This window comes from Belonocnema kinseyi, chromosome 7 (assembly GCF_010883055.1).
Source record: "Belonocnema kinseyi isolate 2016_QV_RU_SX_M_011 chromosome 7, B_treatae_v1, whole genome shotgun sequence".
Taxonomy (NCBI): Eukaryota; Metazoa; Arthropoda; class Insecta; order Hymenoptera; family Cynipidae; genus Belonocnema; species Belonocnema kinseyi.
Genome location: NC_046663.1, coordinates 129,682,473 through 129,706,902, shown reverse-complemented (window position 1 = coordinate 129,706,902; position 24,430 = coordinate 129,682,473). Strand labels below are relative to the sequence as shown.

The window sequence follows — 24,430 nt, the reverse complement described above, 5'->3', positions numbered from 1 at the left end:
CATAAGAATCTGTCTATCTAAAATATATGTATCAAATTCATATACAAGTGTGTTCATTTATTTATTGTTCTCTACTTTATAATCCACACTGCCAACAATTTTCATTATTCCATATTTAATGATTTATAATGATTATATGAATATAATGATTTATAATAATTTCCATATTATTATTATTAAACTTTTACTCGGGTAAACCTGGTTATACATCATAGCCACGGATTAAGTCAAGTGACTGATAAGATTAGAGTGTTATAAGTTAATTCAAATAATTTAATACGAGGTGACAACAGTCAGCTCTGAATGCTTTCTTAGAGTTACCATCTACCACTCCACGGGTTTTTAGTCGTTCGCTTCCTGATGATCAAGAAAGTTTCTTACAATGCGACAGGTGTTTAATAAAACCGCCTTCTGAGCTGCAGCCAATACCCTACTGAATCCTAAATGTTCAAGATGTTCAGTGCATCTTGCGTGCACATTGCCTGTAGCCGAAATCACAATGGGATGAATAGATGCATGATTCATATTCCTCCATATGGTCTTTACTTGATGCCTTAACACGTTATACGTGTGGATCTTGATTGTATAGGTTGACTGCAAATTTCGGTTAAACGGACAAGCAATGTCGATGATGTACACCAGAGATTCCCAAACTTTTTATGCACTTTCTGGGAAGGGGCAGGGGCCCCACCCTCAAATTTTTTCACAATACTGGAACCCAAGTGAGACCCTGGACGCTAGTCGTTCGTGCTCGGTTGCTTGCTTCGGTGACCTTTTCGTTGTTAGAGAATTAGAGCCGGTTGAGAAAAATGAAAAGTTGGTTAAATATTAACCAATAGAATTTTAATAAGTTCCGTTAAATTTGTTAGATTATCAAATAAACGTTAAAAAAGGTAGAAGAATATCGGATAATAACTTCAAGAATTATCGCACTTTTGTTGCATTCACAAGATTTGTAAATATTTCATTTATTAGTTCGGATATTAACCGATTTTCAAAAACTTTATTTTCATTTTCTTTAAATTATATCACGAAATTCATTCTGCCAATTAAAATTTAATTGATCTAAGTCTTTATAATTTCAGTTATTGCAAGTTCATAACAATGAAAGGGTCATTCGTGGTAGGTACACGAAAGTCGAGGAAAGTAGCCTTCTGCTCGCAGCGGGGAGCCTGTCTCGGAGCCTGCCTAGCTGCCCGGCCCGGGGTGGCATCCCCCTGCTGGCGGCAGCCTCATCGGCCGGCGGCACTAGTTTGGGAATCGCTGATGTAGACTCTTCCACCTTTTTTTTCTCGCATCACGATGTCAGGTCGATTGGCCTGGATGTAATGATCCGTTTTGATAGTAACATCCCCATATAAGATGTAATCTTTCTTTCTAAAACGGGCATTGGAATGTATCTATTGAAGGGCATCCATTCTTTTAAGAGTCCTAGGTTTAGGGCAAGTTGTTTATGTATAATGCCCGCTACATCATTATGTCTGTGCGTAAATTCTCTCTGAGCCATTACGCGACATACATCAGTAATGTCCTCGATGGATTCGTTGGTATCTCCACATAATCGGCACTGGCCAACCACGTCTTGATGTAACACGTGTTAGCGATAATTCCTGGTGCTGACAACCTTATCCTGTATTGCATTGACGAATCCTTCCGTCTCTGGATACAGAACCCCCTTTCTTAGCCAAATATTAGATGCCTCACTATCCACTTCATTTTGATCTAACATGTTGAGGTGCTCGCCATAGATGGCTTTCTGCCTCTATTGTATTTCTAATTCTATCGGGTAGTCCTCAAAAGTAATTCATTAAAGAAATTTGATTCTTTTAATTTAGCAGAATTTCCTAATTCAACTCGTAATGTATCCTGTATATTGTAGTTTTTTAGGTGATCCTAGTAAGGGACTCATCATTGTCCTAAAAAAGACCACTTTACTGATTTTAGGGCTGTAGTATTACATACTTCACACGTGACCTAGTGGAACTCCTATGCGCATTAAACTTAAATTTTGAACGGAAATCACGTAGGATGTCTTCATTGTGTCTTTATGATGACTTTATCATATCTCCGTGTAAATGCCAAATTTATGATAAAACAGTTTTTCCACTTTTAGAAAAGTTTCGGGCTTACTCTAGAGGATGTTTTTGGTTTCGTTCACATTTTCACAATAAAACAGGAAATCTCACAGCCGAAATATTTCTAAGTTGAACTTTAAAAAATAAATCTTAAAAATTAAGTCTCATCCAGTTTTTTGTAATATTTCAGAGCATTTAAGCATTCAAGTCTTGTGAAAGTAAAATATAGAAACACTTTGAATTTGGGTCGATTTCGAATAATGATATTCTTATACAAGACGCTTCAAAGATGTCCTAGGGACATCCTTACGACATTGTCCCCTGGATATCCTTTCAAGACATCCTTAAGATGACGAAATGCCAGACATAGGACCTTTTAAAGACATTCTTAAGCCGTTCTGATAACATCTTTAAGATATACTCAATGGGAATAGATTAGAACGTCTTTAGTACGACCTCATGACGTCTTTTTGTAAAAACCTAAAGACGTCACAAAAAGTCGTCTTTAGGACGAATTTAAGCCAAGTTTTCCCACTGGGCTATTAAGTATATTTTAAGAAAGCTCCAATCGTAGAATGAATGTCAAAAAGAATCTGGAAAAGTGTGAAGATTTTTTTTATTTTACAGGATTTCACAGAATATTACGAAAAATTTAACTTTTAGAAGCGTGGAAGAAATTAAACAATATTTGATCAATTTTGGCAAACTTGTTCAAGTTTAAAAAAATTTTTAATCTCTCAAAAACTTTTAGTATACGAAAATGTCTTTTGAATTTATATTAGTTTATTTTTAAAAGTGCAAGCCGTAACTACTTTTTGAATGGTTTAAAAACTTCTAAATATCTCTTAAGCTTAATCTAAATTTTTCTTAATTTTTGTGTTAAAATTTTAGAAAATCATTTGAAATGTTTTGAAATATTTTTTAGTTTTTTTCTCAGAATTCATTTGTCAAAATAAAAAATAATTTCAACCTAAAAAAAAATCGAATATAAATAAAATAGTTCAATTTTTAACGTAATAGTAGAATTTCTAACCAAAAGAGGTGAATTTTGAACAAAAAGTAGGCTGTTCAATAAAAATAATTAACTTTCATCGAAAAATATTTTGATTTGCTTTTTGTTTTATATTAATCGAGTTCGCATTTAAGTGAAAAAAACGAGAAAAGTAAAAGTTTGTTGAAAACAGAGGAATTTTTAAAAAGAGGGGCAAATAGGAGATTAGGAGAAAGAATATAAAGTCTGTATTTAGATGCTTGACTTATAAAATAGAATCATGTGACATTGTAAAGTGCAATTTGTATCTTTCCAGAGTTTGTTCTTTATTTATTTTTGAAATGTAAACTTAAACACAATTAACATAATAAACTTAACATTGAAAAATTGAAAAAGAAGAATAGCTTTATAATATTATTAATTTTCAATTTCTAAGTTTTCAATATGTAGTTTTAAGTATAATTTTCCTCACTCAATAGTGTATTATGCTTTTAAACAATATTTTTGCATTTTTTTAAACAGAAAAAAGTTTTTGAAAGTATTATTCAATTACAGCTGTTTACGCTCGTACCATTTAAAATTTTTGTTTATATTGCTATTGATCGGTTCTCTTCAATTAATGTTCTCACTGGAATTAATAAAAATTGGGGAAAAATTGGTAATATTTAACATTTCACAAGGAAAGGGAAAAAAGTAAAAAATTTAGTTTTTGGGATTGTTTTTGTTTATATCATGGACGTGACTGTAATTATAATTGAAAATTCGAATTAAAGTTTTTGATTTATTATTCTAAAAATGATTGCTACTAGAACGTTTTCTATATAAAATTATAACTTAATAAATTAATAAATCATGAATGATTAATTCTTCTTTATTCATAATGTGTCCCCTAAGAGTTTACATGACCTCCATTTCTTACAACCGCTTACATATATTTTTAAAAATCTTATTCTTACTATATACAATTATTTACAACTATTTACATATAGTCTTATATTTAGTTCCTTGCCTCTATTTCCTCTGATAACGCAATTGAAGACTTGTTAGCAAACGAGTGATCGAGGGAACGAAAGCGAGAGAGCAAGCGAGAAAGAGAGAGCATGAGAACGCAAAACGCAACTTAGTCTACTTATGCTACATAAACATTACTTACAATCTTTACGCTACTAATCTAAGCGACTTCCGTTTTCTTTTTTCTTTCACTTTTTTATACCACCAATTTGCCATTATTTTAACATGCATTCTTTCATTCTCTGCCATTCTCTCCTCTAGCACCCTCCAACTCCTTTATCAATTCCTCTCCTAATCCATCCTCCTCTAGAACACATCTTCCCCATACACATATTCTACACTTTCTGTTCTCTTCTTTTTCCCAATACATTCCCTTCCTTACCTCGTTTCCCAATCTAAATCTTGCTATTCTTGTCGACCTTCTTTCTCCCCATCCCTTTTCTAAATACTTGGTAGTCCTTCCTTTTTTATCATCTTATACAATTTATTGTATTTTGAATCCTCAATCATCCCCCATCTTTCTATTAATCGTCTTTCCCTTTTTTTCCAATTCTTCATAGTTTACTCCAATCCTGTCTTCTATTTCTCTATCATTGAAGAACTCCCTCCTTTCTTCTTTCCATCTCGTCTCAAATTTCCGTACCCCCTTTCTCGCTCAAATACTTAACTTTTCCCTTTGCGCTTCTTATCTCGCCATATATCCTGGTGTCCTCCAGTCTGGTTCTAGTGCCCAACTTATATACCTTTCTTGTAAACTCTCAATTTCTTTCCTTTCTTTCCATCCCCATATCCCTGCTCCATAACCTAATACGGGCCGTATCAGCATATCAAATAACCACATTCTCCTTCTCCAATTTTTTTAAACCTTCTTTTTCCTATTCCCCATATCTATTTCATCACCCCTGCTGCTTTTTATATCCTTTCTCTTATATGAACTCTATAATCTTTATTCATTTGCAAGATATATCCCAAATATTAGAAACTATTTTACTTCTTCTAACTTTATTCCCTTCCATCTCCCTGTCCATTCTTTCTTCCTTCTCCCTCTTTTCCTAAACCTCATTATTCTTTATTTTCTAAATTTACATTCAGCTTTTTCCTTTACCTTTACCCTGCTTTTCGCCTATCTAAAAATTTTCGATACTCTCTTTATTAATCCCTCTCTTATCCCCTTTTTTACCATAACTTTTTATATTTCGCCTCGGTCTAATGACTCAAATGCCGCCTTTAAGATCACGAACCATTCCTTTTCTAAACCCTGTCTGATTCGGTGACTCGATCTTTTTTCTTCAACTCCTATCTTCAATCTCTCCGACAAAATAGTTACATATACTTTATACAATGTTGGCATCAGCGTCACCCCCTATAATCTTTAACCTACTCTCCTTTGCTATTCCTTACTATTGGTATAACTACTCCTTCTTTCCATAACTCTGGCCATCCCTCTCCTCTCCATATTCTATTACACATTATCCATGCTGGTTCCTCTAGTTCCTCCCCTCCATATTTCCAAATTTCATTTGGAATCTCATCTATACCCGGTGCCTTTCCATCCTTCATTATTTCTAAAACTTCAAGTATTTCTTCAATGTCTTGGCTTACTGTTTTTCTTCTTTTTCTTTCTTTATTTACTACCTTCCATACCTTTTCTTCCGTCCTAGCCTTCTCCGCCACTTCCTCAAACCTTTTATTCTCTTCCTCTTTCTTTTGATCACACAACACAATATACTCTTTCTTTCTTTTCCTATATTCTTCCCCATTACTTTTTTCTTTTCTCCACTTTCTTAGTTCCTATCTGACCTCCTTTTTTCTCGTAACAGTCCTCATCCCATACACTTCTATTCCCTCCTTTACTAACTTCATTTTTGTTTATGCACTCTAATCCTATTTTTATTTCTCCCATCATTTTTCCATCTCCTCATCCACATTTCCCTTTCCCATCTTGCTATTTCTGACCTTTTCTCTAAACTGTTCTTGGCTTCCCTTGACCAATCCCCTTTTCCTACACCTTTTACATTTGTTCCCCTTTTATTCATATTCATATTTCTATTGCTTTTTTGTCCCTCTAATGTCACTGTAAAGGGAAAGTGATCCGAATCAATACAATCGCCTACATCTAGTTTCTTGACTTTCTCTCTCACGACATCATCCACTATCACATAATCAATTACTGTTCCCCTTTCACCTCCTGAGCGTCTATATTCTCCTTTCTCATCTCCCTCTATATTTTCGTTTAAGATAAACCATCCTAACTTCTCCAAGCTCTTCAACAACTTTTTCCCTCCCCATTTAGTACCTTATCTTTAGATTTTCTTCTTCTCTTTTGTCCCCTTTCCCTGCCTCCTCTATCTCCTTTCCTCGCATTCAAATCCCCACATTTTATCAGCCTAATCTCTTCTTTATTTTCTTCAATCATTTCTTTCATCTCCTCTTCTTTCTCCTGCATATCACCGTTCACTTAAATCCCCACTGCCTTCCACTTCTCATCTTCTATCTTTACCTCTTCTACTATTAATTCTTCTATTTGTTCTTTCCTCTCTTTCTTATCTTTCCCTATTATACATTCGTTTCTTACTCCCATCACCATTCCTCCCACTGCTCTTCCCTTTTTATTTTTCCTCTTTGTATTTTCAACTTGCTATTTGTAACCTCCTGGTAACCTTCCCCTTACTCTTTTCCACCCCTTTTCATCTATACAAGTCTCCATCATTATAACTATATCCCATTGTGTCAAATTTCTCATAAGCTCCCTATCCTTTCTCTCTAATCCTGCAATATTCCAGTGACATATCTTGCATTCTTCCCTACTTTCATTTCTCGTCTCTTTTTTCTTCTTACTATTTCTTATTTTACAATCTCCCGTTCCTTCCTCACCTAGTTTCCCGACACTTAATTTTTTACTATCTCTTCCCTTTCTTCATTCCAATCCCACCATATTTCGTCTATCTGTATTCTCCCATACTTTACCCATGTTCTCCTTCCCTTTTTTCTTTTCTATTCCGCTATTTTCCCCAGTTTATATTGCATCTTTCTTCCTACCCATGTCAAATCATCCTCTATTCTCTCTGAGCTTCCACCCTTTATCACTATGTTTCTTTTTCTTTCTCACTCTCTTTCTTTCCTATTCTTTGTTCTATTTTTCTCAGCCTTTTCTTCTCCCTATTCCCACTCTCCTCACCTCCAAACGCCCGATTCGAGCTTTCTATCTTTTTCAATCTAACTTCCAGTTCCTCTACCTTTTTATTAGGCTTTTTATGCTTTTCTACTTTTTGCTCGAGTGACTGTATCCTTTTTTCTAATTTATCCCTTACTTCTTCCCATTTCCTAATTACTCTCTTGAGCTCGGCTATTTCCCGCCTTATTTCTTTCTTTATTTTTTCTCTCCGTTTCTCCTGCTTTTCCTGAGATAACCCCATAACTTCTACCATTAGTTTTCGCACGTCACACAACTGCAAAATTTCATTTACTATTTTCCCTCTGCAGTCAACCTTTTCTTCGTCTTTCCCATCTTCTTTATCCCCCGCTCCAATTTTTTCCTTTTTTCGGTGGCGCTCTATACATTTTAGAATTTTCAAGGGTGGATCCTGTTGCTATTTTCTCCTTACTACTTCCCCTCTCAGCCCTATCCCTTTTCCTATTAAAGAATTTCTCAATTGACCCAAAACTCACTGCCCTTAATTTCTCCCTTTCTACTGTTTTTTTGTATTATTCCCTTTTTTCCTCACACTTTGGTTCACCAAACATTTACTCGTCTGAGTTCCTGCTAGCCATCAAATCCCTATTGCAAATACCTATATAGGTCTCTAATAGGATTCTATATAAGGATCCTATAAGTGACCTATATAGGATCCTACATAGTGTCACCTATATAGGTCAGTATAGGAGCCACCTATAGGAAATAAAACAGCTTCCTAGAAAGGATACTATATAGAATCCTATTAGCGACCTATATAGGATAGATGATGAACCGGAAGTGTTGCGCAGTAGTTTCCTATAGCAGATATACCTGCGCAGTAGCTATTTTTGACTATGCGATTGCCTAGTAGTAGGATTAGTTGAAACGTCAACTAAAATAGTTGCATTTTTAACCAAGAAAGACGATTTATTGGCAAAAAAAGAATTTAAAAGCATTTTAAAATCTTTTGAAATTTTAAATCTTATTTTGAAACTTCTAAATTTGTTAAAAAAATATTTGAATTTTTCTTAAAATGGTTGATAAATGTTTAAAACCTTAAAAAATTGTCTCTAAGTATTCCACATTTGTTTGTACATTTTTTAGAAATAATTTGAAATCTAATTTTTCAATTTAAAAATTAATTTGAAATTTTCCCAGGAATATAAAAGACATTTTTTAGTCTCTAGAAACCACTCGAAATCCTTCAAAAGCGTAATTTTAAAAATTTTCAAAAATCTAAATTTTGTTTTAAATTATATGAAATCTTCCCAAGTTTGAAATTTTTCTTCAAAAATGTTCAACACATCTAATAATGTCCAGAAATATATGTGAACTTTTTTCCAAAGAAAGGCATTTTTTGTTGTTTAAAATTTGTAATTTTTCAATATATTGAGGATAATCGACTTTTTCATTTTTATTGTTATAGGGGATTCACATAATTTTACACTGTGGAGAAGGTGAAGTAGTGACATGGCAACATCAAAGTTGCATCCAGGTGGCTCTTTTTTTTGTTCAATACGAGAAACTGTAGCTGCAAATGAATTGTTTTATTTGTTCAGACAGAAGGTTTAATATTATGAATTAAAAAAATATATTTTAGGAAACACTTTGGTTGTTAATGCTTAACTACTTTCAATACAATTGGGAGCTTTACAGGCATAATTTTTGTTCTCAAACTGCAAAAAGATTATTTTTGACCGTGCTGTTTGCAAAGGTACAATAATCTTGTCTAAGATACCTATAATTTCCCACATATGTGGTATTTTAAAGTCCCCGACAACCGTGGTTTTAGAATCGAGTTTCCACACGCGTAAATAGACATTCATATCATGTGGAAAATCAATTATTTCTACAATTTGAGCTACGGATCCACATTCTAGCTGAATGATGGTATCGTTGAACTTGGAAGCACGATTGTAATCCACGGTGTGATACGTTTGCCTTTTGTACATACACTTTGAGAATATCTTTGCTCCAGCAGTATCAGCATCAGTCGATAACGTGAGATTTCCAAATAAAGTGACTCCCATCTTAATTTCTGCGGAAATTGTAAACTTTTTATCAGTAAAAATCACTATCACAGCATACTTTAGCAATCGGCGAAGTAGCAAAATGACGTGTTTGGCACTTGGATGACATGAATTGCATAGATTTCATACAGATTTGTAACCCTACACCTTTGGTTGCAGTTATTAAATTTTTTATAAAACCAATGTTTCCCTCAAAAGGAAAAGTTGAATTAAAGGAAGAGGACCAGTGTACCTTACACACTGTGTAATATGAACAATTATGTGCACATTGAATGCCATGTGACCTACACCGTACAACTCTTCATACCTACGAACAAATTTTCTCAAATCAATATAACATTGATTAAGTTCTTCCTCAATTATTTAGACTTTCAGAAGTTTATGCAAAGATTTAACCAATAATGCATAATTTCGTAGAACGTTCTCTGGCAATAAATCTAGGCACATTGGTAAGCTAAAGAATAAGAACCAGGATTTCCAATTAGATCCTTTCCATACTGACTTGTCACTAAGTTTTTGAGGAAGTTTAAAAACTTCATGACTAGGTTGAATTGCCAATAATCGTTCATTAAGTTTCCTGATAACTGACCTCGAAAAATTAGAATCTACAGTTACGAAATTTTCCACAGGCCCAAAGAGAATAGTGTGCAAATAGTCGAAACAAAATGACCAAACCATATCGAAATAAGGAAGAGAACTTATTGCTGAAGTCCCTTTGACCCCATGAGACTTCAATAAGGACTTATATGTCATGGAAATTTCTACGTCCTTCTCATGTGACTCGTTTGACCTCGATGGAGAATCGATTACGGCAGCTGGATATCTTATAGCATTATTTGCGTACACCCCACGGGCATAGCAATAACTGCAGCCATAGCAGTCGTTGAATTTTAATCTATTTTGCTACAAAAATAAAACTTTCGAGAAATAAATCAAGTAAAGCTGGACCTAGCTCGTGCGAAAGCATCATTATGCCAGCAAGTATAATAAACTTAAATCTTAATGACAATCGTAATTCATTAAAGGGTAACTGTATCGGCCAAAATCCTAATTTACACTTTAATGGGTTTTTTGCTGTAGCTCCATCTGTACTCGTTTAATATTTCTGGAATTAACTATATTAACCAATTCTCTGGAAAATTCTGAGTTTTTAAGAGTTTCCTCTACTTGATATTTCAGATCAATTATTTGATAATAATTTGGAAAGTTCAGAGAAAGCTGATGGTGATGACTGCATTTTTCGCAAATCAATTTTTTGCAGTTTTCGGAGGCAAATGCTTTTCTTTTGGTTTTAAGTATTTTAGCTGTAAATTTTAAACAATCATAATGGAGAGTAATTTTATCCTCTGGTGGATCGTACACTTTCGAAAATATGTAAGTAGAAATCTTAAGATTAATAAACACAGGTCCGGCGCAAATTTTAAGCATTTCAAACATCTTAATACGCATTTCAGAAGTTAAATTGAATCGTGCAGATAACGCTGAAATCATTTCTACAACATCACCTACAGTTATGTTAGACTTGTCGAACATCATCATTTTTTCTTGTAACAAGTGTGAGCGAACTTCTTCCTCACTTTCAGTTTTCAAGAATTGATATTCTTCGTTGTCTTAATCTTTTCGTTTTTCCTTCGTGTCAGTTAGGTTGGATTCTTCTTCGTCGGAAACCATGTTCATGGATTTATCAGTTCGAAAAATTTTCATTCCCCTTTCAGGCATGCCCTCTTCCATAATATCAGTAAAATCTTTCGTATAATCTGTGAACAGTTCAGACTCCATATTCGTAAGGATATCTTCGTATGAAGGTTCTAAAAACTCCTGTGGTTCTTGGAACTCCACGTCTGTCACGAGTTTTTCGGAAAACTGACTTTCTTGCATTGGATATGCAAAATAGTAATAAACTTTGATTTAATTGAAATACAGTCGGGTGCAGATTGCGATAAAAGTTCGTATTTTACTAAGTTTCACATTGTTAGTATTGCTCACGCAAGATCATACTTGGCCAAAAACTGCGCACGTATATGCGTTACAACATATGTTAAAGCCATCATTTTTCTCGAGGTACTCAGCCTTCAAAATAGGGCTCATTTTTATACTTTAATAGGTTTGTGATCATGAAAGGAGAAAAAATGTCCTACTTTTGAACTGAAAATGTAACTTCCATTTTTTGTTAAAAGTTTATCCGTTTTAGTTGGAAATTGAACTATGCAGTTGAAATTTCGTCTTGATTGATGCGAAATTATTCTTCTTGTTTTCAAATTTATCTATTTTTGTTAAAAATTCAGTTTTCAAGTTCTAAATTCCACTTTTTCATTGAAAATTAATTTTTTCTTGTTAGAAATTTTAATATTTTGTTCAAGCTTCCTTTCTTCGGTTAATACTCATATTTTTACTAAAAATATTACTATTCCATTTTTGGTTATTCCATTTTTGGTATTTTATTGAATATTCGTCTTTTTCGGAAGAATATTATTCTCTATGTTTGCAAACTTATTTCTTTGGTTGAAAGTGTAACTAGTTTGTCTTAAATTCGAGTTTTTGTTAGAAAATTACTTTTTTTCAACTGAAAATTCAGCTGTTTCATTTTTAGTGAAACATTTATCTTTTTTAGTTGAAAATTAAGCGACTTTGTTAAAAAATCAATTTTTTATCCGAAAATTTAACTGTTTTGATGTTTGGTTGAATACTTAAAGAGATAGATTGACAAAAATTTTGCACCTACAAAAGAATAGAAAATTTTTTCATGAATTACTTTCTTGTTGGAAAAGTATTTTTTGCTTTATTTGTGACAAACAACATTGAAAATAAAAAAATAATATTTCGGTACAATGATACATGCTACGAGAATAAGTAAACCGAGATTTATTTAACCAAAAAAATTGTTAAAATTTTACAGGAACATTTTTTTGATAGGAAGCGTAGTTTTTTTTAATCGTAAAAAACAAGATTAAAATTTTTAAAACCCGTTATAAAAATAAGGCAATCAGAATATGACTGTTTCAATTTCCATGCTAATTATACATTCTAATGATATAAATTTATTAAAATGATACATGTTTCAGCGCAGCTAAAAATAAAATTTGATGCAAAATAAAAAACAAATATTGAAGTAATCATGATAAATACAACTTGTACTTTATTTTGCAAATTATAAATATTTAATCCCAAGCAGAGGTACATCAAAAATGTATTATATTTGATATAAAAGTGTTGAGCATAATGTACAAAATTTGATCTTTTGGGCAAAATTGAGCGCGAAGCAAAAGATACGTGATGAGAATGTGTTCGCTAAAGTCCAAAGAGCTTTAACAAAAGAGAGCTCACAGTCGCAAAATTACAGTTGTTGATTCGTCCATAGCGCGAGAACCAACAATCGCACACAATAGGAACGCTCAAACTTGTGAGCAAAACAATTCGCGCGCGATAAGAATGCCGCGCAGCGGGCACACATTTTTTCTTCAAAACTGATTTTTTGAATTGAAAATTTATCTGTTTCCTTTTTTGTGTAAAATTTATATTTTTAGTTCTTCTTCTTTATTCATATTGTGTACCCTAAGGGTTTACATGACTTTCATTCCTTACAATCTTTCCGTTTAAATCTATATTTTTGTACACTCTTATCCTTTCTATATATACAATTATTTACAGCTATTTACATAGAGTCTTATATCTAGTTCCTTATTTCTATTTCCTGCGACAGCGCAATTTAGGACTTATTAGCAAGCGAGTGAGCGAGCGAACGAAAGCGAGAATGCAAGCGAGAGAGAGCATGAGAACGCAAACGCATCTTAGTCTACTTAACTTTTACTTTACCATTACTTACAATTTTCACGCTTCTAATCTAAGCGACTTCCGTTTCCTTTTTCTTTCACTTTTTTATACCTCCATTTACCTTTTTCGCGTGCACTCTTTCATTCTCCCTCATTCGCCCCTCTAGCAACCTCCAACTCCTTCATCCATTCTTCCCCTAATCCATCTTCCCCTAGAATCTTAACCACATTTTCTTGCCAGCTTCCTTTATCTTCCATTCCTTTCCTACATCCTTCCCATACATGCTCCCATGTTTGCTCTTCCCATTCACATATTCTACACTTTCTGTTCTCTTCTTTTTCCCAGTACATCCCCTCTCTTACCTCGTTTTCCAATCTAAATCTTGCTATTCTGATCCACCTGCTCTCTCCCCATCCCTTTCCTAATACTTTGGCACCTCTTCCTGTTTTATCATCTTATATCATGTATTGTATTATTGTATTGTATTGTATTTATTGTATGTTATTTTTTCCAATTCTTCATAGTTTACTCCAGTCCCGTCTTCTATTTCTCTATCATTAAAGAACTCCCTCCTTTCTTCTTCCCATCTCGTTAATTCGATCACCCTCCCTCTCCTCTTTTCTACCTCCATCAAACACTTTCTCGCCAACTCCCCTCCCTTTCCCTCCCTCAGCTTCGTCTCAAATTTCCAAGCCCTGTTTCCCGCTCTAATATTTAACTTATCCCTTTGCGCTTCTTCTCTCACGATATATCCTGGCGTCCTCCAGTCTGCCCCTAGTGTCCACCTTATATACCTTTCTTATAAACTCTCAATATCTTTCCTTTCTTTCCATCCCCATATCTCTGCTCCATAACCTAATACCGGCCATACCAGCGTATGAAATAACCACATTCTCCTTCTCCGATTTCTTTTAAAACTTTTTCCTATTCCCCATACCTGTTTCATTTTCCCTGCTGCTTTTTCTATCCTTTCTCTTATATGAGCTGTATGATCCCCATTCGTTTGCAAGATATATCCTAAATATTTATACTCTTTGACTTCTTCTAACTTTATTCCTTTCCATCTCCCTGTCCATTCTTTCTTCCTTCCCGCTCCTTTTCTAAACCTCATTATCTTTGTCTTTTCTACATTTACATTCAGCTTTTTCCCATCTAAGTATTTCTCTAATCCTGTAATTAATCCCGCCAACCCTTCTTCATCCTCTGCCATCAACATTATGTCGTCTGCGTTTGCCAGTGTATATATCTTTTCCTTCCCTATCCTAACTCCTCCCCAACACTTTTTCCTCATTTCTTCTTCCAAGTCTGATATTCATAAGTTAAATAAAAGTGGGCTCAGAGGACACCCTTGCCTCACACCTCTCACCAACCAGAAACTATCTCCTACTTGATCTCCTACTTTTACCCTGCTTCTTGTCTCTCTAAAAATTTCTGATACTCTCTTTATTAATCCCTCTCTTACCCCCCCCCCCTTTTTATCATAACTTTTTCTATTTCTTCTCGGTTTAATGAGTCAAACGCCGCCTTTAAGTCCACGAACATTGCTATCATTGCCCCTTATTCCCTTTTAATTCTCTTATTTACTAGATAGTTCAGAACATGTATGTTGTCCATTACCCCCAATCCTTTTCTAAACCCTGTCTGATTCGGTGACTCGATCTTTTTTTCTTCAACTTCTATCTTCAATCTCTCCGACAGAATAGTTACATCTACTTTATACAGTGTTGGCTAGTTCGTCCCCTCCATATTTCCATACTGCATTTGGAATCTCATCTATACCAGATGCCTTTCCATCCTTCATTCTTCCTAAAACTTTAACTGTTTCTCCCCTTGAAATTTTCTCTTCCTCATCTCTTTCTACACAACTCAGTATACTCTTTCTTTTTTTTCCTATATTCTTCCCCATTACTTTTTTCTTCTCTCCACTTTCTTAATTCCTTTCTGACCTCCATTTTTTCTCTTTTCATTCCATATCCCACTCACTTCTATTCCCCCTTTTACTAACTTCATTTTTGTTTAGGCACTCTAATTCTATTTTTATTTCTCCTATCATTTTTCCCATCTCCTCGTCCATATTTCCCTCTCCCATTTTTATATTTCTTATTTTTTCTCTAAACTCTTCTTTTCCTTCCCTTGACCAATCCCCTTTTCCTACACTTTTTTCATTTGCTCCCCTTTTACTCATATTGCTATTGCATTTGTGTCCCTCTAATGTCACTATTAAGGGAAAGTGATCCGAATCAATATATTCTCCTACCTCTAGTTTCTTAACCTTCTCTCTTACCTCATCATCCACTATCACATAATCAATTACCGTTCCCCTTTCACTTCCTGAGCGTGTATATTCCCTCCTCTTCTCCCCAGTCCCTTCCACCTCTGTCTCCTGTTCTCGCATTGAAATCCCTACCTATTATCATTCTAATCTCTTCTTTATTTTCTTCAATCATTTCTTTAACCTCCTCTGTTTTTTCCTGCATATCACCGTTCACATAAATCCCCACTACCTTCCACTTTTCTCCTCCCATCATAGCCTCTTCTACTATTACTCCTTCTTTTTGTTCATTCATGTATTTCTTATCTTTCCCTGTTATACATTCATTCCTTACTCCCATCACCATTCCTCCCATTGTTCTGCCCTTTTTATTCTTCCTCTTTGCATTTTGCACTTGCCATTTGTAACCTCTTCGTAACCTTCCCCTTACTCTTTCCCATCCCTTTTCATCTAGCCACGTCTCCATCATTATTATTACATCCCATTGTGTCAAATTTTTCATAAACTCCTTATCTTTTCTCTCCAATCCTGCTATATTCCAGTAAAAAATCTTCCATTCCTCCCCACTTTCGTTTCTCATCTTTTTTTTCCTTCTTATTATTTCTTATTTTCCTATCTCCCGTTCCTTCCTCTTCTAGTTTCCCTGCACTTCATTTCTTACTATCTGTTCCTTTCTTCATCCCAATCTTACCATAATCAATCTATCTGAATTCTCCCATACTTAACCCATGTTCTCTTTCCCTTTTTTCTTTCCTCTTCCGCTATTTTCCTCAATTTATACTACATCTTCCTTTCTACCCATGGCAAATCATCCTCTATTCTCTCTGGACCACCATATAATAACCTCTTCTATGTCATCACCTCCCTCTTATGTTTCCATTTCTTTAGTATCAATAGTACTATTATCTACCCTCTTCTCACTTCCCTTCCTACATTTCGCATTTCCTCTATCTCTACCTTAGCATCAATCCTTTTTAGTACTTCGTCTACCCCCTCCTTCAGCTCCCTCCCCTCTAATCTTACACCCTTTATCACTATGTTTAATTTTCTTTCTTCCCTCTCTTTCCTTTTTATTCATTTTTCTATTTTTCTCAGCCTTTCCATCTCCTTATTCCTACTCTCGCCCCCACCGAAATCCCCGTTCGATCTTTCAAGTTTCTTTATCCCACCTCTTATCTCCTCTACTTTTGTATTATTAACTTCTTCCTGCTTCCCTAGCTTTTCCTCCAAAGAATCCATCCTCTTTTCTAACTTTTTCTTGATTTCTTCCCATTTCTTTATTTCTTTCTTAACTTTAGCCATTTCCCGCCTAATTTCATTCTTTAATTCCTCTCCCCGTTTCTCTTACTTTTCTTCATAAATCCCCATTACCTCTAGCATCACTTCTCTAATTTCCTTTAGTCTTTCTTCTTTCATCGACACTTCATTTTCATCTCTTCTACCGTCAGCACCCTTACTATTACCGCTTTTCCCTACCAAACTCTGTTTTTCCGGCGGCGATCTAAACATCTTTTGATATTTCACGTTTGCCCCGAAATCTTCCTTCTCTTCACTGCTTTCCCTCTCCCCTCTCTTCCTTTTGATAAATGCTTCTATTGACCCTACGCTTTTTGCTCTTAATCTTTCCTTTTCTATAGTTTTTTTATACTTCCCCCTTGCCTTTCTTTCCTTTATATCTTCTTTCGGCGTACTGAACACATCCTGCTCTAACTCTGTTTCTTCCGCGGAGATACTCGCTCCGGTAGCCATTAATCAAATTCAAACTTTCCCGCCTTCTATCCCTCCCTGCCTCTACCGTCGCAGTCTGGTACCTGTCTCGCCTTTCTTTGTCGCTACCTAACCCTGTTACTACCAATCCGTCAACACAGATAGGAAGCGTCGTTTTTTTTAATCGTAAAAAACAAGATTAAAAATTTTTTAAACCGTTATAAAAATAAGGCAATAAGAATATGACTGTTTCAATTTCCATGCATATTATGCATTCTAATGATATAAATTTATTGAAATGATACATGTTTCAGCTCAGCTAAAAATAAAATTTGATGCAAAATAAAAAACAAATATTGAAGTAATCATGATAAATACAACTTGTACTTTATTTTGCAAAATATAAATATTTAATCCTAGGCAGAGGTACATCAAAAATGTATTATATTTTATATAAAAGTGTTGAGTATAATGTACAAAATTTGATCTTTTGGGCAAAATTGAGCGCGAAGCAAAAGATACGTGATGAGAATGTGTTTGCTAAAGCCCAAAGAGCTTTAACAAAAGAGATCTCACAGTCGCAAAATTACAGTTGTTGATTCGTCCATAGCGCGAGAACCAACAATCGCACACAATAGGAACGCTCAAAGTTGTGAGCGAAGCAATTCGCGCGCGATAAGAATGCCGCGCAGCGGGCAGACATTTTTTCTTCAAAATTGATTTTTTGCATTGAAAATTTATCTGTTTCTTTTTTGGTGTAAAATTTATATTTTTAGTTGAAAATGCATTCCTTCCGTTTCATATTTTCCAATGTGTACGAAATTTTCGGATTTCCCAGGTCGAAAAATTATCCATCACAAATATATTTTTCATTATCTCTTATAGTTCGATGTTTTCGTACTATCTTGGATAAAACTTCATTAAAAACAAAATATTTTGGCAGAAAGCAAAAATAATTGGATTTTTTTATTGGTTTTTATTCATTATTCTGTTCACATTTTTGTGGAAAAGCAAGAAACAGGATACAAAAGAGAAATAGGTGAAAGACTATGAAGTTTTTCATAAATAAATTCAGTGGGCGCTAAAAGTATTCGTCCACATCTTTTTTATGTCTGAATAAATTCTCTTAAATTAAATAATACCCGAGCTAAAAAAAAATTCTCTTTAAAAGGTTGAGTGTTTTCGAAATTCTGTTTAAAATAAGCCCAGGATTAAGCCAATTTGTCTAGTTTTAAGTAGACATTGCACGAATAGTGTAAATTTCAATGTTTTCTTACATTTTCAATTACTTCCGAAATAGTCAACATTTTTCAATCTCCTTGGGCTCATTTTGAAGCTTTTTTCACAATATCACAAGATCTTACGAGTATAAATTGTAAAAAATTTCCTTTTGAATTTCAAGAACTTGAAGTTTTAACAAAAAAGTTGAAAAAATTGAAATATTATTTTTGGTACCAAAAATATTTTTGTAAAATATATGAAGCATATAATCATGAAGTTTCTATGTAATTTCCCCAAAATATATATTTATTTTACTTCAAAATGAGCCCAAGAACATTGAAAAATGTTGAATCTTTCGGAAGTTATTGAAAATTTAAGAAAACATTGAAATTCACACTATTTGAGCAATATCTACTTAAAACTAGACAAATTGGCTTCATCTTGGGCTTATTTTAAACAGAATTTACAACAAGGATCAACCTTTTAAAGAGACATGTTTTTATCTCTGGTGTAATTAAAATTAAGAGAATTCATTCAGTCATAAAAGAGGTGAACGAATACTGTTGGCGCCCACTGTATGAATTTAGATAATATTAAAGAATAAAAAATAATAATTCAACAGTAAATATTATTTTTATTACTTTTAAAATATTACGTTAGAAAACTTTTAATTTTCTTAGAAAATAAAGTTCATTTTCTACGGCAAAGTTATTGATTTTGGACCACACGCTTTTAAAACCAGAGTACAGAAACTGTCGTAATTTAGGTAACATTTTAGGCCTTGAAATATTTTTTACTTTGTAGTTCGATTGTACTTAAAAACTGAAATGATTTAACTTAGTAAAGTTCAAACTTACCTTCCATTTTTGAAGTTTTTACTCTAAAATCCCACCTTGAATTCGTTCGGTCTGATACCTTCCTTTTAGTGAAATTCGGATCTAAATGTAATTTATGTTCACGCCCTTTAAGCGGATTTTCATCGTTCTCATATTTGTCTCCCATTGCGCAATTAATAATCTTCAAAAACAAATATGTTACTTTTGCCTGAGTAGAAGTAGGCACTTTTGTCATTTTCACATGTCAAAATTGTAATGAGTCATTCGTCCTTAAAATCGGAAATTTTCAGGAATACTCAAGTGGAAATATCGAGTGTGATCTAGTTCAGCGCTGGCTGAGATTTTACAATATTTAAATTCTCAGAATCCGAATATGGCTATAAAACGAAACAATTGCACATGTACGCAAAAAGAAATACCATGAGTAATCGTGTCAAAATCGTTTTCTGCTTATTTCGGACTAAGGAAAATTCTACGACGTTTATAACATTCGTTGCAATCATTGTGAAATATACGTAAATATTCCGTAATAATGTTCGTCAACGCGCAGTTTCAAGAAACCAAAGAAAGGGTAACGGTTGACTCTGTGGATATTAAACACTTCAATCCTCTCTCGTACCGCAGGAATTAATTATATAAAATAAGAATAAGAGACAGAAAAATGGACTAGTGCTACATTCTGCAGGTAAGAATTTTGAATTTGTAACGTTGTTTTTATACAGTATAATTTGTGAAAATATGTTATGGCGGTTTCAGCAGTTTCTAAGTGAGCTTGTTGTTGAGTGTAACTTGTTGTATAACCTTGAATAATTGCAAATTTTTACTGTAATATTTAACGTTACGTCCAGAATGAAAATTTCGTTATTCTATTTTACCTCCACAAAAGTTGGAGGAATTTTATTCGTTATGATATTTACTGTAAATTCTACTACTTTCTTGCAGGATTATGCTATAAAGGAAAATATTTTTTTTTCAATTTTACAGCTTTCTGAAAAATCGTGTTAGGTACAGTTCGTTTGGAAAAATTGTATTCAATTAAAGTCTGATACATTTCAATTTCTCAGAGAGCTTGAATGCTTTGGAGAAGAGCATTAATGTGGAAAGACTGGCACCACCGCCACCAGGTTCAATACTGTCAGCATCAGAAAGTAGTAGTGCTGTCAGTCAGTTAAGAAAATCAGGCGGTTGTCTAACGGGAAACCGAGAAATAACCAGGATTTTGATGCAGTGACCGAAATTTTGTATTCGATAACATTAAAAAGAATATTACAAGTGTGTGTTTAATATTTGACTACTCTCAATTTTTTTAAGTCACGAAATAAATAATGAGAAAGCCTTTTGTGTTGATAATAGCGATAACATAAGCGATGCTGTTTGTAATTTGTCTTAAAATAAAAATATAAAATATTTAATCATGATTTGGCTCCGAGGATTTTGGAAGGATATCTGTAATTATAAATTTAAAGAGGCAATTTTCTAAAAGAATTGTTATATTTCTGAGTTGAACATTAAACTACCTAATTGAAATTTGATCTACTTTGTTCAACATGCAGTTTTTTTAAGTTTCATCATTTTAGTTAAAATTGGCCTCTTTAGTTGAAACTTCAACTATTTCGTTTCAGAATAATATTTTTTTCATGAAAATTAAACTACTTAATTGAAAATGTATCAACTTTGTTCCAAGTGCATTTTTACATTCTCATCATTTATGATTGAGAAAGTATTAGAATTGTCGGAAATTTGACATCACACTTTTTCAACGGATTTCCACGTTGAAAGACCCCCTGAATCCGAAAATCAGGTTTTTACGATAGCGTCTGTCTGTCTGTCCGTCCGTCCGTAAACACGATAACTCTCGAAAAAATGAACGAATGAAATTCAAACAATTTATCCTAATGACTTTTTTCGATAAAAACAAAATTCTCGGTTATCCCAAAAAGATCTAAAATTTAGTTAAGAATCACTCCTTGATAGGACGCGTACATATTGTTTTATTCGTGAAAAATAACGTTGAAAAAAGTAAGATAAAAAAAATGTGTGGAAAAACGACGAAAATTATACTTGAAAAAAATGCAACAAAACCTGTTTACAAATGTCTGTCGGAAATCGAGCGCGCAGCGCGAATGTCGCGATGAGAATGTGTACGTCAAAGCCTACAGAGCTTTGAGAAACTTAATCTTTTACTATACTTAAGTAGACGATTCAGAATATGAAGACGCATATAAATACTGCCATCTTAAAGAGATCTTTTTGATATAGTTTTTTTTAAGCATTCCAAATGCAAAGAATAAATATCCGAGCGCGAAGCGCGAGGTATAATTATGTTCGAGCGCGAAGCGCAAGACTCAACCGTTGCGCGCCGTAGGCGTGTTCAAACTTGTGAGCCGCGCGCGCAGCGCGCGACGAGGATTTGCCCGCGGGGTGGGCAGATTTTTTCGATGAGAATTAAACTACTTAATTTAAAATTTATCTGTTTTGTTAAAAATACATTTTTTTGTCGAATATTCATTTTAGTTAAAAGTTTATCTCTTTGATTGGAAGTTTAACTATTTTGTTTAAAATTGATCTATTTGGTTAAAAGGGCATTTTTTTGGTTGAATTTTCTTAAATATAGTTCAAAATTTGTTTCTTTGGTTGAAAATCGAACTATTTCTTTGGAAATTAATATTTTGTTTGTTGTTGAGACTTAAACCACTTAATTGAAGATTGATCTACTAAAAATCTTTAAGAATCTAGTTCAAATTTTTGTTTAAGTTCATCACTTTAGTTCAAAATTCATCTCTTTGATTGAAAATTCAAAGATTTTTCTTAAAATTAATCTTTTTTCCTGAAATTTAAAATACCTTCTTTAAAATTCATTTTTTGTTGAAGGTTTACAGTTTTTAAGTTGTAAAAAATTACAATTTTAATATTTATTAATATTTTCGATCCTGCGCTAAGTCTGCGCTAATTCTGCGATGATGATTTTTTTTTATTAATTATAATTCAAATCAGTGCAAAACCAGTTTAAATAATGTCCACGGTTAAAACTAACTCAAGGCAGACACCTTCATTGACCCAAACCACCCCCAAGGACTGCCACACACCCTTACGGAAAATATTCATTTACATTCATCCTGATCGAGATAACCCATTGAGACCGGCCCTAAAATGTGTCTTTGGACACCCCTAAGAACATATCCAAAAAATAAAGAAAATCGCAGTCAGGGAAAAAATTTTTGGATATGTTGTTCGGGATGTCCAAAGACACATTTTAGGACCGGTCTTAATGGGTACTCTCAATCAGGATTAATGTAAATGAATATTTTGCGTAAAGATGAGTGGCAGCCCTTGGGGGTAGTTTCAATCCATGAAGGTGTTTGTCTTGAGTTAGTTTTAACCTCGGACATAATTTAAACTAGTTTTGTACTTATTTGAATCATAATTAATCAAAAAAGTCATCGTCGCAGAACTAGTCCAGACTTAATGCAGGATTTCAAGCCACTCGAATCAGTGGTCCAAAAAATTACCGGTAATGTAAGAATGGGATAAGCCTGACATGCCTTTCATTTCAAATTGTACAATTGAAGTTGAAAACTGTTAGATGCTTCCATTTTATACTATTTTTATACTATAATACTCTTATTATTTTTTATTTCTTATCAAGTGGTAGGCAAAGATAAACCTCTTCTTACTTTCTGATTATGAAGTGGTATTATATAAATGATAAATTTAATGGGGAAGACATGGTCATTATTTACTTAGTCTTATTAAAAGTTTTGCATTAAATAAAAATAAGATAACCATCTATAAATTATAAAATTTCAATGACCAAAATATGATTAGCTAAAATTTAATCTTGACATTTTGATATCCACGATTAACGGTACATATTCTTTAATGACCTTCCAAACTTAAAAAGTTAAAAATGTGAAATGCTAAACTTGATATTTCAGGGTGGGGGCAAAGAAAGATATACCAGTTGCACTTTGCAAACCTTCAGGAACTTAGGATAAAAATTTAGCAGCGGTGTTTACTGTACCGAAGATGCACTCAATGGTTTCGACCAGTAATCCCGTCTTCAGTGATGAGGTTATATGCTTTATAATTTCTGTTTATCAATATTCCGTATTAAAAAAATTCTTTGAAACCCTAGTGCTATTTTCAGTATAAAACATTATGAATTCCACGAGAAATTTGAAAATCCTCGCGGGTTTCTTTGGTTTTATTGTTCTTTGGAAATAAGACGAGGATTTTCTCGCAGATTTCTTACAGTAGGATAATTCAAACGAAATTAGGATATTTTGTTTATCCTCATTTTTTTTGCCAATGACAAATGTTTAATTTCTGAATTTCCATACTTTGCTGACAAACAATCATTTTCAACAGCCTCGGAAACCTCTCACGGATTTAAACAAGACCAAGCACGAATTAAAGAACAAGACTGAAGGTATCAAACGATCTCATGATGGCAGTGCTTTTCAGAAAGTCAAAACCTCATATGAGAAGATTGCTGTTAACAATTTAGGGGTAAGATTCTTATATACTTTTTAGGAAATTTATTAGATTATTTAATTAACATATTTGCAACCAATTATATTACACTTTAATATGTATGAAATTTGTTAAGTTTTATATGAAATTATTATTAAAATACAGATTTTTATGTTTAGTGAGTGTTTAAACCATTTGAAAATTTTATTACAGTTGAAAACCGCAAACGTCATTCTAGACTTCAAGAAGCCTGAAACGATAACAGCCCCAATAAAGAAAACAAAAAGAGCCAATAATTCTCCACTATTCGATGCCGGATTCAAGGAGAACGTCGTAAGTAGTGTGAAATGTTATGTTCTCCTTACATAATACTAATAACATTTTTAGGCCTTGGACTCCCCATACTATTTATATAAATTGAATATTCAACTAAAAAATATTTATTTACAAGTAAACAGTAGCATTTTTTAACTACAAAAAAATGATTTTCTATATAAAAAGATGAATTGTCAACAAAAAAGTAAATTTTTTGTCTAATTGTTTATTTTTCTAACTGAAAATACGATTTTTTTTTACAAAATAATTGAATTTTGAACCCAAAAATAAATAATAAAAAAAATTTGTTCCAATTTAAAAAACAAATTATTTTGAATAAATTTCAAGCCAAAAATGTCTATAAAACAGTTGCATTTGCATTATAATAATTCAATTTTAAACCAAATAATTAAATCTTTGAATAAAAAAAAAATGAGTTTGTTATCAAAAATAGAATAATAGACTTTTCAACTGCAAATAAGGAATTTTTAATCAAATATAGTTGCATCTTCTTAGGGAGCGTCCACATATTACGAAACGTTTTTTTCGATCT

At 33.3% G+C, this 24,430-nt stretch overlaps 1 protein-coding gene across 1 annotated transcript in view; it reads left to right on the top strand.

The window, feature by feature from the left end:
- Positions 1-24,430, top strand: part of LOC117176918 — a 175,261-nt gene that overhangs the window by 146,499 nt on the left and 4,332 nt on the right. The window contains exons 4-7 of the mRNA XM_033367310.1: positions 19,380-19,774; positions 23,025-23,160; positions 23,458-23,598; positions 23,776-23,895. Coding sequence (XP_033223201.1) covers positions 23,116-23,160; positions 23,458-23,598; positions 23,776-23,895 — 306 coding nt within the window. The 5' untranslated portion in view covers positions 19,380-19,774; positions 23,025-23,115. The remainder of the gene's footprint in view (positions 1-19,379; positions 19,775-23,024; positions 23,161-23,457; positions 23,599-23,775; positions 23,896-24,430) is intronic.